This window comes from Alosa alosa, chromosome 10, assembly GCF_017589495.1.
Source record: "Alosa alosa isolate M-15738 ecotype Scorff River chromosome 10, AALO_Geno_1.1, whole genome shotgun sequence".
Lineage (NCBI taxonomy): Eukaryota > Metazoa > Chordata > Actinopteri > Clupeiformes > Clupeidae > Alosa > Alosa alosa.
Genome location: NC_063198.1, coordinates 18,936,235 through 18,953,135, shown reverse-complemented (window position 1 = coordinate 18,953,135; position 16,901 = coordinate 18,936,235). Strand labels below are relative to the sequence as shown.

Here is a 16,901-nt window from a genome sequence, read left to right as displayed (position 1 = left end):
TCCCCAGGGGGAAAGTGAACTGTAAGTTACCAGAAATATTCCTTAAAATGTGTTACACTCATTTTTCTCTGTCTCATATTTGATGAGGAGGAGGATGATAGTTTTTACAGCACATGTTCAATACAGCAGTCCAGTGGTCACCAATCACCAACTCTGCCAGAGAGGATTACTGTAACTGTATTACAGTGGTGAACGTTTTATTTTTCCGAACTATCACTCACCCAGACATCCTTGGTCAAGAAAACCACACTCATAGTTCTTATCATTTACCATGCATATGAGCTGTGCTATAAATTCTCTCTTTTGGCCCATAATGAATTCCATCTTAGAGAGCTCCTCTTAAAATCAGACTCACCCCCCCCCCTCGTTCAAGACAAGTGCTCTCATTATGGCTCATTACACATGTGAGTGAGTAAGTGGCACTACAGAAGCTCCTGCCCTGTCAAAGAGCCTTCAGAAAGGGCTTCACTAGATCATTTCTTCTCCTCCTCAAAAGAGAAAGTTCTTTGAAAGGAGAAATCAATGGTGAATTGCACAATTCAGACTTTCCTTTGTTTTTAAGCTTTATGGCCTTGTATAGTCTTTTGATTAGTTAGAGTGTGTAGGCTATGTTCAACACAGTGTTCTGTGTTCGCTTCTAAAAATGTAAATATGAGTAAATGGGAATCTTCATATGAATCTTTAGTTGTACATGGAATGTCAACTAATACAACCTGTTGGGTAATTAAAAATGTGTCAGACCAAACGGATTGGGTTGCGCGAGAGTGCTCCCTCTATGAACCATCTGCGCTCGAACCAGCGGGTGGTGCTTTGTAGTGAATGCATTACGCTAGTCACGGCGTATAAAGACCAGGACGGAAAACTAAGCATGTCAGTCTTTGCTCTCCACCTTGCGCGCAGAGTCAGAAGCTACTACACGCGTTGGTGTCTGATTACTCGTGATGAAAACTGCTTTATGCTTCAGACATAACAATGTCAAATGGCAAATGTCAACAATCCAGTGCGCGCAGTGTGAAACACCTTGTTGATGGATGTCTTGAAGTCTACAGTTTATTACTGACTTTATAGTCGTGACTTACCCGGTTCTACGACTGACATTTTTACTACGACGCATATTTGGATCTACTGTGGAATGGCTAAAGTTGCTTTAATGGATTTGTGCATTTTGTTTCTTGTTGGACTATCAGCAGCTTATGCAAATGGTAAGTTTGAAACCCCCAAAGGTAGCCTACCAGTTGGCTGTGAAACGCGTCGATTTTAGGATGGCACGGACGTGGATGCAAGTTGTAGAGGATGCAAACAACAAACCCTACACTTCTGATCCCTTTCCGGACGATGTGAAATACTGGGTCGACAGTGGATACAAAACGTGGACATGTAGCCTACTTGCGTTTTAATGCGCATATAGGAGAGGATTGCCTCGAACACCCTCATACGTTCTGTTGAAAAGCTACTAATTGCCAACCTAGGTGACATTACCTGGACTGAATATTTAATGTAGCCTATGTGCTTTGTCATTCTCAGTAGGCCTATTTTACAATTAATGTCATTGTGTTATCACAGATGATATCAATTCAGCCTCAGTCAGATTGATGGGTCTCGTGCTACTCCCGTTTTACGCAAGCGAAAAGATTTCGTTGTATTGCAGCCAAGTCGACAAGTGCGCAGAAGATTGCTAGGCTATTTAGCCTAGGCTACTAAAACTGTCTGAAAGCACGTGTTTATCAATATTATAATTTGCATAGCCTAACTATTGCCGTTGTCTTCAGCATTGTTCTTGTGTGTTAAGTAGCCTATGTAAAAGAAATCAAATGCCATTGAAATTAAATGCCACGTCAATGTTGCTACACCATAAAAGTGATTTGCACTTTGCAAGTTGAAGTAACCGAGATGCGATTACATAAGACTGACATGACAGATTGTGTGATCGGACAATGAAAGTATATGCCCAGTGCACTGTCCGTGTCGTAGCAGGGGTTACTGTCTGAAACTGACGAGTCTATGGCCGCCGCTTTCCCGCACACGCGTGGAAGAATAAGTAGCCTAAACCTGGAGTAAAAGTTTGTATTGTATGCAGTGGTCTGAGTCACGAAAATGCATGTGTGGACAGCGTTACAAAACAAAAACTCATCAGAAGATTTTTAAGGTATGACAAGGTGCGTTTCCATTAACCCTGAAAATGGGCAAATCTAAAATGCGAAATGAAAAGCGAGTAATGGGAACACGCAAATGTCGCAACAAAGATTTTACGCTCGTATGAAGTGTTTTTTCAGGCGTATCGAAATATCTCTATATCGCAAAAGTGCAATGGAAACATGTTTTTCGCATTTAGGTGATCACATGAGCCAGGCACTAAACGCATTCAAAAAGGTGGCGCGTTTTGTGCGGTCTAATGACTGGATTATTTTGAGTTGGTTTGAGGTAGTTTAGTGCAAGTCTACTCTAAGCAATATCAAAATGCAAGCATGGACTATGTCCTCCCAGAATTGTCACACGGCCAACGAATGGTTTCGCTTATTTTCTCCCTTTGACTCCCTCAGTTGAAATGTCACGGATTTTGGTGGATGCAATTGAAGATAAACTGTCAAAACTTGTCAGATTTTGGGAAATCCGTTGTCACATTAATCTATAATGACTATCACGAGAAGATAACACCCATGTTCAATCGCACTGCATCACATAATGGAAACACCGACCATTTGCTATAGTGCTTTGTCGAATTTCGGCAAATATCGCTTTTATTTTGCGCAAAGCTGTAATGGAAACTCAGCTTCTGCATTTCTGCGTGTCCACATTTTCGCACCACAATACCGTCCGTCAAATTCTGGAATTTCGGTTAGTGTAGAATACATGTAGGTTAAAAATGAGTCACAGTCTATGTCTAAACGTTCCGATATTTCCTCTTTTTTGTTAATATATACGTGATGTTCATGGTGAGATGAACATCCGACATGCCTCTCGTGTTTTCACAGGGCTTTCACAACCGCGCGTAATAAAAAAAAAAAGAATTAAAAGCCAATGATGCTACTTTGATGAAACGCTTTGATGAGCGACGCTAGAGGCAAAACACAAATTAAACATTGATTAATAACGTTACACAAAGGAGAGTGAAAGGAGAATTTACTGTCGCTTGACTACGGTGTTGACAGGATTTTAGTCCACACAGAGCATGTACAAGGGCAACACTGTGTGCGGACTCTCGACAAGCCACTCGGGTAAATGACATTGCATGTGAGGTCGGCTGACTGCAAATCGCCTATGGTGTGAGTTTGCGCAGCGAGAGAGTACATTCAAGAAAAAGTGAATTCAATGGTCCCATCTACCGCTGCCACCTTAGGTTTAAAGGTGCGATTTGTAGGATTGTTACCGAACGTTCTGCAGGCCAAAATCAAAACACTGGTGAACGTTCTCAAGACTACCAGAAGCGAGCCTTTTTGCCAGATGTAATTAAGACTTAGCTAACGTTAGTTGACCTGCAGCTGCTTTAACGTTTCTCCAACCATGACCCAGCTACACATTACGGAAACAGTGAAAACAAAAAATACCTCTCTAACCAACGTAACATATTTATCTGAAGTTAGCGATGCAGATGAAGTTTAGCCTAGGCTACCTGTTGTGGAGAAATATGGCCAGCTCTGCGTCAGACTTGATATTCTTCGTTTGACGAAGACGTCACCATCTCAGGAAGCTCCTCCGATGTCCACTTAATTTGTTTCTTGTTTAAATTTGGGAAATTTGCCTGCCTCTCGTAGGCGTTCATGACTACAACTGACAGCTGTTGACAGTTGGCCTTTGCTAATTTGGCAACCCAAATAGGAGGACGCGCTAGCCCATTATTAATACGCTATTCTAGAATGAATCGTTCAAAACATAAACGAAAATTCCAAGACATTCCGCCCCGTAACTCATTTTTTTTCATGGGTTTTACGGGTTTTACGGGTTAGAGTAATGTTGTCAAATAAGCCATTACTTCAATTCATTGTGTTTCCTTACTCTCTGACAACATATGGAATGGTTACAGTTTATTTTCCATTATTTCCTACATACTGGACCTTTAAACCAATTGTTTGACGTCATAATCGCTGGTATAACCGTTGTAAGTCTGAAAAAATGCAGTTATCAGCATCAGCTGTAGCCTGGGTGAACCCAGACAAGCCTGCAGAGCAAATTCAAATTTGATAAGTTCGTCTGGGTTCACCCAGGCTACCTCAGCTGTGCAGAAGAAATTAGACCTCACAGTTTAGATTTTTCAGAAAGGTATAACTGAAATCTGTACAATTATTTGGTTTAATCACAGAATCTGATAAAAAAAGTAGACGAATAGCTCATATTGCCTGAATAGTTAATGACATGCTGTAATCATTTATTGGTTGTTATAATAATTTTGATTCCTATTTTTTTTTTAGGTTTTCCTCCTTTACGGCAAGATGAGAATCAGGAGAGTGAGATTGATGCAGTGCAGCCAGGCGTACCTTCAAGGAGCTCAGCTGTGAAGTCCACGACATCTCCCGGGCCCACCGATGCCGGGGGCCCCACGTGCCTTTCGTGTGAGCTGTCAGGGCCCAAAAGACGAGCCAAGCGGTGTACGTGTTACACATACAAAGACAAGGAGTGCGTGTATTACTGCCACTTGGACATTATCTGGATCAACACGCCAGAGTAAGTTTATCCTTGTCAAAACTATTTCTTTCCTAGGCATTTGGGAAATGTAGAAGACATGAGTTAATGGCTTTATTGGTGTTTGTTTATTGACTTTATTGGTTCAGGTGTTTGATAGCAAGCTAAATGGTTGATATCTAAGTTGATATATAGATGTACGTTAACTTAAGGGAGACGAACTGATGGGCCTGCTGCTGAATTCCTGTTGATATATTATAACAGGATAGCCATGCTTACATGTATCAGTTGTTTACTCACTTATTCTTTTGGCTGACGCTGTTATCCTACATATGTCAATTATTACAAAGGCTACTCTCCCCAGGGCAGCTTGGTGTTAAGTGCCTTCCTCAAGGGCACAATGGTGGCAGCGGGGAATTGAAAGCACAACTTCTCAGGATACTGGCTACATTTCTCCACACACACTACACAACACACGCCGTGATACACTGTGACACACCGTGACTGACTGTTGGCAGACAGATTACTACCTGCTCTGATTGGCTATACTCAGAAGCCCAGTAATCATATGATCTTATCCTACGGAGAGGCAATTCTAATTGGTAGGGTTTTGCCACTGGATGATTGAACTGATCTGTTTCTGCTTGTTTTTTGCCTCTGTCTCTTCCTTTTCTTTTTTTCTCAACCAAAAGACCATGAGGTGACAGCATCATTTACAACTTCTTATTAGACATAACATTAAAAGTAGCCAAGCTATATTACAAACCATCTGTTGGGAAGGAGAGAGAATGGTCATGCTCCTACCGGTGACAACGATGCACAGTGCAGGGCATGCATCGACAATGTCAGAGAGTCCATTTTCCTTTTTGTTTGTCAGTGTGCCATCAAAATGTGTTTGAAGCCATTACTTTAAGGTATCCAACAGATGGATTGAATGTTTTTTAGAAAATGTCCCCTTTATCTAATAGTTGCAGTTAGAGTTTGAGCTGGACAATCTCATGATTGTAGAGCAATTTTTGGTTGGACCCATTTGCTACACTACTCAACCAATTCCAAATCCTGATGGAGCGTATCCAGGCAATGAAGCACGTATTGTGAATTGTGGAAGTGACAACAGCAGCAAAATGTTTCAGAAAAGGGTGCCTTTTAATTTTTATTGACTCAGTTTTATAGACACAAACCAGACACAAGTTCAGCTTCCTACATGATGAGACCAGATGCAGGAAAACACCTGGTTGGGTGTTCCACAAACTCAACATTGAAAATGTGCCACTTCACACTCTATTTGCCTCCCAAGAGAGGCTTTCGTTTTCAGCATAGAGCCTTACAAATTAGCTTTTGAAGCAATGTCAGCGTGTTGTGTTGTGTTGTTGTTTCAGACAAACATTATTGGACTGTTTGCACAACTGTGGGCCTGTTAGTGTTTAACTGGCCTTTCTTTCTTTCTTTCACAAATCTGGGGCTGTGATGTAATTTGGAAGAGGATGATGATTACCACATTAATGTTAAGATAAGTCAGGGATGACTAATACAGACTTCAGAAGAGCATTTGTTATGGACAGAAACAGCAGGATATCCTTAAGAGTATCTGGACTAATATAGGAAATGTGACATACTTGATAACAGGTGTACTTCATCATGTTAACTGTGATTGCCTTAAATGACCCTTTACTGTGTCAAAAGATAGCACTGTCCAAAAAATCCAAATGGTTAGAGTTAAGAAATCAACATTAATATTCCTGAAACATTCTGTAAACACTATTCAGGATTATGAACAATGTGCTAACTGCTGTACATTATTATTTATTATGTTCACTCCTTCAACACAAAAACTGCACTGCAACAAATTTAAAGCAAATCATGATTTATTCATAAACAAATCCAAAGACCTTCTTTATGTCATTGGACCAACAACAGTTATTTATTTTGAGATGCTTGAATTGAAATTGAATGTTTATTGAAAAACGTAGTGTACATTTGTGGATAGTTACAGTAGCCTGAAGATGGATTTGCTGATGTAGCACGACTCAGACCATGTTTGATTGCATTGACACAATTACTGCTATTGCTGTCATGACATGGACATTATTGCTTACAGAGAAGCCTGTAGACATACTGGCGAAGGCGAACAAATAAGGACACTGTGTGTGTGTGTGTGTGTTTGTTTCACTCTGCAAGATGCTGATACAGACTTTATGGTGCCATGTATGTGCATCATCACCAGAACCCATCACTTATCCTGTCAAGCTTTTGGAGTTTGGAGACTAGAATGTGAAGAAGTGCTCTGTTGAATCGTTCACCTCAAATTGGACACAGTTTGCAATCTTAAGCCCCTTTTCATTTCACACATGTGGTGTCTTGAGCCGACGTGACCCATTAAATCATCATAGTCATCTTCTTGTGATTTTACTGTGAATTATCTTGTCTATTAGATGTTTGAGGATGTTGAAGGCTACACAGTACATACTATATTGTTTTCTAGGTCTTTCTCGGTCCATGCTTATGCAAGAAGTAGTGAGTGATTCCACTCAAATTTCATGTCGAGAAAGATGACTTAAATAATACCCTACTTAAAGGTGCTCTAAGCGATGCCACACATTTTTTAGGCTAAAACATTTTATGTCACTTACTGCAAACATTACCTAACCAACTGCTAGCTGACTGTGTCCTGAATACAAAAAAATTGATCTCTGTGGACAGCCCAGGCTCCAAAAACGGCAACAAAAACAACCTGGGCAAACCTAGCCCATAAAAACATAACAAACTGTTCCAGCAAATCACAGACGAGATGCGCATTTAGGAGTATTGAGAATTTCAATTGCACGGGAGCAGCACAGGAGGTAGGGGAGAAAGTAGCGAGCTAGCTCTCTGTTTTGTTTGAAAGTCAACAGGAGTGACGTTACCCAGCATCGCTTAGAGCACCTTTAATTAAGACTGAGCTAAATCGTTTTCAAAAAGTACCAAGCGTGCCACTTAATTCTTATGTTGTGAGTTGATCAGAGTGAAGAGGAATTCAGACAGGGTGGGTCAGAGATCAAAGGAATCCTGTCTTGACAGGATGATTGCCAGAGTAAGTCTTCACAGATGAGCCAGTGGGGAGGTCTCTGGGTGTGAGCTCCCAGTTTTACGGAGTGTAACAGCCTCTGTTGTGGATTCCCATATGGTGTGAATAACTTTGGCCTAGAATGGTGTTTCCTCCATTGAAACTGAAATCAAGAGTTCTAGATTTTTCATTGCTTTTAGCACAAGGAGTATGTCACATGCTTCAAGTGGACTTTCACTGTCGGGAGTATCCAGGGTGAATGATGTAGTCTTTTAGAAAAAGCCTTGCTGCTGAGCAAGATGGTAATATCACTGATGTGTATTATTGTCTTGGGTTCTCACACCATGCCCCCTTCTTGTCTATGTAAAGCTTCTGTATGTCATTCAGAAAGAAATCTGCCTGAGTGTGTGAATCATATTTCAGCAGTTCAAGCAGGGAATGCCAGCCAAACCCCCCACACACACACACACGTCCACGGTCACCTCTATTTTCTCTGTTAACCATGGAGAAAAAACGCCCTGCGGATGCCTCTGACCCCCTTTGAGGTCTTAAGACATGCTTCCTCCTTGTCCTTGCATTAGTGGTGCAGAGCCCAGAGGAATGTGCCTCCTTTACCTGCACCATGTTCAGTCCAGACGGCTTTCTCCTCCCAGGCTCCTCCAAATGAAAGACAAACAGTCAAATTGAGGACAGTAAATCATTGAGCACGTACGGGACACCCATTAGAATCCCAGTCTGGAGTGGCTGGCATATTCTCAATGCTATTAATTGACATATTCACACTGTTGAGTTTGAGGATATTGAATAAAGAACCAATATTCGTGTGGTTTACATGAAATAAAGTGAAGAAATGAAATTCCCAGAGGAAATCTGGGATTGATCACAGTATTTGGAGTCATCCATGCAATACAACTGGGGTGTATTAGAAGTTTGATTGATTGTCCTACTAATTTTGTCATTATTTCTCTGGCAAAAATGCACCATTCCAGAGGGACTGTGGTTGGAATCGCACAATCAAGTATCTCCTCCAAGGTGGAGAGATTTTTCTTCCATTAAGTGAAATAAGACACGTTTTCCCCTCACATTTAAGAAATTAATTTGACGGAATGAGCCCGATTTTCTCCCAAATCTGCCTGGTTTACTCTCCTGGTTTGTTCCATGCTCTAGTCAAGTCTAGTTTTAGGATTTTATAATATAAAAGTTGATAGAAATATCTTTAAACACTTTCTGGTTGTAGTTTAAAGAATATAACAATCTCAGTGGAATCTTGGCAGCAAATTGGTTTACCACCAAAGCGAATGCTATTAAGGTCTCTCTGTACCTCAAGAAACCTAATGCCTGTTAACACGCAGTCATAATATAAGCTGATTATCAAAACAACAGTATATTCAGTAAATGGCTATTTTATTGTACAGTACAACTAAGTTCAAAGCACAGTTCTTAAATAGTCTTTTCAGTGTAGTAGTCATAAAACAGTTATCTCTATTATAATTAGCACTATATCACATCTATAAAACCATATGTAAAACAGAGTTTTATAGTGCCTACAGTACATGACTAAAGACTCCATGAACATGTTACATAACAGTATGCATTTAACAACCTCTCTGCTTGCCTTTCAGCTTCTTTATGTAATTGTTACATGAGCCTTGTGCATGTAAACACATGCATCTCAATTATTTGTCTGTGGTAGTCATCAGTTTATTGATTCAGATGATAGATGTACGGTTGAAAGACAAAATCCAGAATGCTCTGCTGGTTTCACAGAAGCATGTGTATGGACGTCTCCAGTTTAATAGGCTGACCTATAAACTCAGCAGGAGCTGTGATGTTGAGGCTGCCGAGCAAAGTTTTGGTTTCAGTTTTGTGTGTTTGGTGTCATACTCAGCGTGAGTAGTTTAGAAAACCCTACTGGGAGGACCATAAGGGTGAGGTAATTTTATGGCTCAAACCCTTTTTTGTTTGAAAGAAAATTGTTAACTAGACTGCATTTCTGGCGGGAACTGCGAAAGTGTGCTTGCCCTGGTGCAGTCACCAACGTGAGCAGACAGTGGCATACGCTACGCTGAACCTGGCTTGATCCAGGCATTGTAACAGTGCCTTTCAGTGTTGGAGCAGTGGCAATATCTCAAAAGCTCTAGGAGAGGGCTATTCAACTATTGGCTTGCGGGTTGAATGCGGTTCATTGGATTTTACCTTTGGCCTGCCTTCAAATTTAGCTTCTATGACTGAGATCAAATCAATAAAATAAAATGACAGCAGTGATTGGCTGCAAAAATAAATAATGTCACGCGTCTTGCGCCTCTCAAACTGGGCTATCAGGTAACCTACAGAGGAATTGAAATTATGAAATATGACCAAGGCATTAAAAAGCTGCTTGTTTGTCAGGATACTTTTTCACTGATTTATTTAAAAAAATATGAGCTATGAGTGTGAATGTTATATATTCCATCCCACAAATGGTTTTACTGGTTTATTTGGCAAATAATCTATATGGATTTGCTCTATAAAGACCTTATGTCTGTTTCGGATTGTTTTGTGAGCCTGGGGTTGTTTTGAGAGCCTATTGATGTAGCCTATCTCAGATGTATCTCAGAATAAAGGAATACTTCATATTACTCACCACCGTCTGTAAATCAACTGTATACTACTGTCTACATTGCACTATATTTCTTGACTTGTCTCTGTATATTTCATCACCTTTCTATACTTTGCCTCACATTGCAACACAGCTCAGATCTTTGGTTGCTGTGAAGGCCAATCGTTCTAAATGGATGGTTGCTATGGCCAAAGGCCAGTTCTATCTCTGCCGTTGTCAAGCGGGCATATCTTAGAATTCTGATTAACCTTATTTTATTTGAAACATCTCTATTTTACTTAGCTCACTTCCATACAGTGCGTCACATTAAGAAGTGGCCACTTCATTCGCGCTTACCGTGATTCACACAGCAGCATTATTAAATTAATCTGTCACCATATGCCTATGCCTACGTTTGCAAAGAAAACATTTTAATTTGATTCACATGAAACGTTACATTTAATGTACATGTTGACAATGAGTAGGCTAGTTTTGGTTGTTGGTGGTGTTATTGCATCCCTTAGTTATGCCTACAATGCAAGTTCCCTCGCGATTGGAAGCTCCTGTACACAATAGTAGAGCATTTCAAAACATTGCGTTAGGAGTTAGGAGTCCTCGCCATTTCTTTTAAGCTGTCACAGACTTAGGTGCTACTTTTAGGGCTAAAGTGCCAAATAGCAGTCCTAAAGTTAGGTGAACGCAGTCCTAAAGTTAAGTGACGAAGTTAGGAGTGCAAGCATCTCATATCAAATGACCATGGCATTACGCTAAACAACATAAATCCCAATTAGCAACATACATCTCCTCCCGATAGCTAGCTATCGTAACACCCCCAATTATCACCACTTTTGTTCAGAAATTCTAAAACAACGATGTTTTTTAACACTTCAAAATAACATTTGTTAAATTAACCTTACATTTTTTAGTAGCTATAGGTGTATAGATTTGAACAAAATCTGGTTTGGTTCTTAACGGGAGCATTTACTGCCTGAAATATTCAATTTTGTTTACCACGCTCGGAGTTATAGTGCTGGCCAGATGCTCGCCTATTTACACCGTTTCAACGGCACATGAACGGTTAGACCGAGAATTCTCGTCGTGAAATTAAAATTCCACTGGAGCTCCAAGCGGTTGTGTACACGCAGCCTTACAACACTGTTTACACCTCTTTGAGTCACGGTAAAATGTCATTTTTGGTACATAGCTAATTTAGATACACCTATGGTGTGGGTGGTTGCGTTTCTTTAGGAGTCCGCTGTCTTGGTTTGTATAGAAATGGATATTAAGTGACACATACACGCAAGACGGTGGAAATACGGGACCGACGGTAATAGGGGGAGTTCCGATAGTAGCCACACAAGAAATGAATGATACTAAATCTCTGCTTAGCATGCTTCTCCGCTTAGCATTCTAATAACAGAAGGGGCACATTTATGTTGACCACTACAACATGACTCATTATGTCTGTAACTCTATAAAACACTTACTTTCATAAAGGAAGCACACCATCCAGCACATACACATGGAAACCGATATTTTAGGTACTTGGCCACAAATTCAAAACGTGTCTCTCTGAAGCTCTGTTCTAGAATCTTTGCTCTGAAGGCTGCGTTGCTAGGCAACATCAAATAAACGAAATGAGAGTCTTTTCAAGGTATTAAAAGTGTACGTGTGTTTACTAATGGATGTGTGTGGTTTGCAAATAGAATAAACAAGAAATAACATTTCCAATAATTTCCCATGATAAATTACATAATATTTGCACCTTCCTTACTTGTGAAGCTCACACTTATTTAGTGAAATGTAATACAACGTTGCCACCTAGCGTTCAGATGTAGGCTATTTAACATTAACGTGACATTTCCTGCTTATTCTTTCGTCAACTCCATGCTTTTAGGAAAACAATCTTTTTATCATAGTTCCCTCTTCAATGAGCGATTACCAGCTCGTTTTTGTGACAGAGATAGCTGTTTATTGTTCCTAGGTTTACAGAAACACCTATTCATATTAATACGTATGGAGTGCTGCCGACCACTCATTACATGGCCCAGAATGCCTTGCATGTCTTTACAACAAAACAACACAGTAAAACCTAAATGCCCGTAAACATATGCATTTGCATACTTGTAACATTTTTAATAATACTCTCCCATCATGATATTTAACAATAATGAAAATTTTAATTTGAATACCCCTCAATGTGAAAATAACTGTAAGACGTCAGCAATAAATAGCTAATGTTCTCCTTACCATTCAGTTTGTAAGTCCATACTATCCCAAGGATTTCATGATTGGGCAAGGTTGCCCGTTGACATTGTGACTGCCCAGAGACATTGTGCATACTTGGAAGGCATTGTGATAGATGTACAACTGCAAATGTGGAAGGTGAAAGTTACCAAATACAGGTGGGTGGTTTGCCAAATGCTGGAAACTTTTGGAATGTTTTCTCTCTTTTTTAGCCTATGCACCCTCACATTGGAGTCCCGAGTTCAAATGCAAAATTTGGTATCGATATGTGACTGTTCCTGAGATATGGACGACTTCCTGTTTCGGAGCTTCGCCGCCGATTTCGTTTGGCTGTGACAGACAAACGCTTTCGAAAATCAAAAATCCTTCTGGTAACTTTTGTGAGGCTTGGTCCAAGGATAATGTATGTCAAGTTTCGTGGCGTTCGGACCAAATTTGTGACCTTAGTTTTAGTTTCGCTTTCTGTTCAATCCAATATGGCGGACGAACGACACACCCACCTGACATCATCTTCGCGAGCAACTTACACCGGTACTGACCGGACATTTTAAAGTTGGAACAGTGTCTCTGTCTCAAAGGGCCTAGGCGCTAGAGCTGACAAAAAATTAGGGAGACGGGAATAATAATAAAACTTAAGAAGAACAATAAGTGTGCTGCTTTGCAAGCACACTTAATTATTCCTGTTTGAGGTGTCCTCTGGATGGTTAAGTTAGTGTATGAACATAACTACACTGTCTGGCCTAGTGGTCCATTCGTACTTCATTATTCACCTACATAGGACCTAAACAGAATTTATTGCAAGAAATGTTTAGATGAGCTTCCCTGTTTTTATTGGCTGTGAAATAGTCTCAAAGCCACACTCAATTTAATGTCTCACTCAATAAAACCAAAACGAACCCTCTTTTGGTTCAGGGTTTTTTCACGACTTCTTTCAGCTCTTATTATGTGTTTGTATAACCCAGTTTATAAGTGCTTTTTGGCTTTCTGGCTTGACTGGCGGCAGTAGATTGACCGGTGTTTCCTCCCTGTGCTTTGGTGTTGCCAGACGGACCGTGCCGTACGGCATGTCCAGCTACAGAGGCTCCCAGCGGGTGCGGCGCTCAGCCTTGACCTCCGACTCCTCACACGCAAGCTCACAGCGCTGTGTGTGTGCACAGCAGGTGGACTCTGAGTGCACAGCCTTCTGCAAGGGAAGGTAAGCATCACTGTTATATAACCACCATGCGCAGTGCACAGTGCTTGTCAACACCAAGAAGACCACTAGTTTGTCTTGTTGAGTGTCAAGATATGATTTCACCAGTTTGATAGTGTTGTGATGCTAGTCTCACACCTGTATGCCAAAATCTGAATCTCAGATAAAAACCCACAGAGGGTACTTTTAACCGGAATCTGTTGACACAGACATGATATTGACTACTGTTTAATTGACTTTAGAAATATGACCAATGTCACCACAAGAACAGGTGCATAAAAAGCCCTGGTTTTATATGGATTTCTGAAGTTGTTAAACATGTGCTTTGTGGGTTAGTTTAGCAGTTCAACTTCCACATTCCAGATTTCTGAACAGTTAAGCCTATTTCAAATTCCTCTTGGCTTGAGGCAAAAGCACTCCAGAGAAGTCTCCAGAGAATCAGACACATCTTTCTAATTGTAGATAGTCCACTGGTCTGAATGCCTAATCAGTTCAAGAAGATAGAGACAATCTACAAAGGAAATCCAGCACAAACACATACTTTGTTAAAAGTCACTGCCGTGCATTTGTCACTAGACAGGAAAAGAGTTTTTTTTTATAAAGAATGCATTTTGTGATTCAAAAGCTACAGCTGTGTAGCTGCCCTTGTTATTGCCCAAAAATGTTATCATTTTTGATCTCCTATATTTGTGAATGCTTGATTAATTGTTTTTGTTTGTTTGATTTGTAAAGGGGAGATTCTCCATGACATTGGAAACTACCCAGGCAACCAGGCATTTAAAACTACCCAGGGAGACCTCTCTGGAAGTTGACCTTTGCAAGCATTTTCCTCTTCCCTTTAAAGATTTTCCAGTCGTGTTCCTTTTATAAAGAGAGAGATAAAAGCACTCCAAGTAGAATGCTCTGGACAGCCCGCTCAAAGAGAGACTAGATATTGGTGGCGTTTTGAGAGTGCGTGGCGGGAGGCACCACCTTAGGAACCTGCCTGACCCTACGGACATTTACAAAGGACTGACCGATGGCACAGCTGTCAGCAGATCAGGAGATGAGGAGAGGGTAGCTTCATGACTGAATGAGTTTTTTCTTCAACAAGCTGGAAGTGTGTGGGTCCAGAAACCAAGGATGTGTGTAGTAATAAGACAGTTCTGGAGTGAAGTCTGGAATTAAACAGCAAATGTCACTGACATATATGACTGTCATTGGTAAAGTGGCATTGTAGAATGGATTCAAAGACTGAATAAGAAAGAGAATTATACAATCATATGCAATGATGTCCTCTTTCAAAATATCTGGTGTCTGCCTTCTCTCACACTTTTTTGTATTTTAGTTCAGGTAGAACTGTCAGATTGATGTAACTATGTCTTATATTTTTATACTAATGTAAAAATGTGCAAAGCATGAGTTTATATTATTTTAATTCAATATACTGTATAGCTATATATTAAGCTGGATTGTTTGGGTATTTTCATTTTCAGTCAACCCCTCCCCTGTCTCCCTCTTCAAGAAGTGAGTTTTGTCAGAATGCTGTTTTAAAGGGAAAGTACTGGTAGATTCTTTATTTGACAAAAGGAAGCCTTGCTTTCTAGCCTTACTTGTCGTCTTGATTTGATATTACCAGCATCATTTGCCTGCATTGATTTACCCTATTCCTAATGAATTTCTGAAAAACTGTAATGACTACAGTAATACCTACAGTATGCATGCAGCCTATCTAAAATATAATGCCGAACAGGTCCCTGTAAGTCTGCAAAACTCACCTCTCATTCAGAGATATTTCTGTAAAAATCAGACCTTTGAGTTTGTGTCTTGTATAAACACATCATCTTTCATATAACCATGCAGAATGCACTGTAATTTGTTATAAACCAACATGTTTTCACACAAGCACATACACACACACACACACATGCACAGACTGACACACACACACACACACACGCACAGTGCAGAATGTATTTTTCGCATGACTTTGCACATAACTACTCACTTGATAAAAATCTGTTGTAATGGTGAGTAATGCAAGGCAACTCAAGAGTCAACAAACAGAGAAAAGGGAAATAATTTGAACTTGGTTTGAATTTCTTCTCAATGTTTGAGTTGAGGGCAGACATAATCCACATCACACAACCGATTGACAATGCTACAGTAATTCTGTAATGAAAGTCAAAATTTTGTGCCAGTAATGAAACAAAAAGTGTTCATGTTTTTAGTTTATTGCAGATTTTCCTGTTTGTAATGCTGAAGGCTAAATCCTGTTTAAAGTGCATTTTGATTGTTTTGTCTGAATGTATAATATTTAAAAAAGGGACAACCACATAAAGAACATAATCCACAATGCAATTGTATTTCTATTGTACTACATGAGGTAGTTTGTTTTTCCCCCACACAGCAAATATGCTCACCCTGTACAGAACAAGTTCAGCTGTAAAAAATAAAAGCTATATGAAACATCCTATTGTGAATTGTCCACCAGTCAACAATTGGCATAGGAGTGTAATTTATTTTTTGTGCTAGTTGTTTGTGGATATTTAGCCTAAAACAGTTCAGACAAACCACCAATCACAAACTTTCTGAATTTAAACGATTTTACATGGCATAATTTAATATATAATCATATTTATATATCCGTATATAATATTTCCATACATTCTAGATATTTATTGTAGCAAATGTTGTAACATGTTACGGCTCCTGTTACCTTTGGGATGTCACAGACTACATGCACATTTCAAAGACTTTCAGATGCTTAATGAGGGTTTACAGCCTTCATGCTTTCAGATGCTTAATGAGGGTTTACAGCCTTCAAGCTTTTTTGCCTTTCTTAATTGCACATGAACTGTTGGGAAAATAAGATTTCAACTTTATCATATTTCAGATGATCCCAACAAAAAGGTCTCACTCCTTGCAGTCCAATCCTTAAGATGCAAGAGTATCTTAAAGAATGCAGAGACCCATGTCTCATTGGTTAGGGTAGAAGGTATATGAAATTATAACATACCCAGAGCTAGTTTACAATATATTGTCTGACATCTGACTGATATCTTTCATACGTGTCGGTTCATGCTGGCAAATTCTGTTACTCTGACAAAACCCCATTATTTTTTCAGCTTTTTTCCTTCATAACATTCCAAATATTTGGCCATAGCTTCAACACTCTGATATGCCACATCATGTTTTAACACTGATAAAAATATTCTTCACCCAAATTATAAACATAGTTTGTG

General features: G+C 39.8%; 1 protein-coding gene across 2 annotated transcripts; it reads left to right on the top strand.

The window, feature by feature from the left end:
- Positions 1-414: 414 nt before the first annotated feature.
- On the top strand, positions 415-16,130 carry LOC125301422 (endothelin-3). Of its 2 annotated transcripts, XM_048253797.1 has the most exons (4): positions 415-1,202; positions 4,407-4,659; positions 13,531-13,680; positions 14,410-16,130. In XM_048253797.1, the coding sequence occupies exons 1-4, from the start codon at positions 1,133-1,135 to the stop codon at positions 14,423-14,425; spliced, it is 489 nt and encodes a 162-aa protein (XP_048109754.1). In that variant the 5' UTR covers positions 415-1,132; the 3' UTR covers positions 14,426-16,130. The 2 variants fall into 2 exon arrangements, 1 of the variants encoding a protein (XP_048109754.1); XR_007194746.1 differs by lacking the exons at positions 415-1,202; positions 13,531-13,680; positions 14,410-16,130 and adding an exon at positions 4,118-4,257 and having other exon boundaries at positions 4,407-4,498.
- Positions 16,131-16,901: the final 771 nt, after the last annotated feature.